A 698-nucleotide genomic window follows, 5' to 3' on the forward strand; every position below is an offset into this window, starting at 1 on the left:
AGATTAACGATAAGAGCAGTGTAAGTGAAAGGAGGTGTCCTTACTTTCAGAAAACCGTGTAGCTCGCACATAGTGGTATCGGTGCTTAGATGCTGATGTCCAAACTGGCACAGTATCTCCAATTTCCCCAGAAGAGTTGACACAGGGCAAGATTCTCAGAGAAACAGACTGATATTCACTCTCAGTCCAGGATCCTCTCTGGTGGGCTGTCCTTGAGGATAAATCCATTGCAAAACTTTAAATTAATTTTAAATAGGAGAGGTTAATCACTAGTGACTTGCCTTCACCCTGCTTAGTTAAGAAGTGAAGTTTTGTGAAGTGCATTCTACTTTGACTAACATTCTACCATACCAACATTCTAAAGCATTCCAAATTCTAATGCAGAATCTTGGTTGCTTAGCGACTATGATGTCATCAAATTGCATTGTCCCAGAGCCATATAGATGTAATGGCCCTGCATTGTCCTAGTGGGAAATGCTGCCAACAACAGTTGAACAAACCAACAAATGAATGACCTGATTAGACTTTCTGAGAGCATTCTGCAGATGCACCAAGGCCGATAAAAGTGGTGTTATGTTCAATGACATCTCAACCCTATGGGAGATACACACAATAATTGTGCATTATGGAGATTCATTTTCAGAAATGACAAGAAATGGTTTAAGTAAGCTTCAGGATTAAACCAACCAACCAAACAA

At 40.1% G+C, this 698-nt stretch overlaps 1 protein-coding gene across 1 annotated transcript in view; it reads right to left on the reverse strand.

Annotated features, from left to right (window-relative positions):
- Positions 1–282, reverse strand: part of LOC134066590 (uncharacterized) — a 1,538-nt gene extending 1,256 nt beyond the window's left edge. Inside the window, exon 1 of the mRNA XM_062521955.1 lies at positions 45–282. Within this exon, the coding sequence (XP_062377939.1) occupies positions 45–228 (184 nt within the window). The 5' untranslated portion in view covers positions 229–282. The remainder of the gene's footprint in view (positions 1–44) is intronic.
- Positions 283–698: the final 416 nt, after the last annotated feature.

This window comes from Sardina pilchardus, chromosome 19 (genome assembly GCF_963854185.1).
Source record: "Sardina pilchardus chromosome 19, fSarPil1.1, whole genome shotgun sequence".
Taxonomy (NCBI): Eukaryota; Metazoa; Chordata; class Actinopteri; order Clupeiformes; family Clupeidae; genus Sardina; species Sardina pilchardus.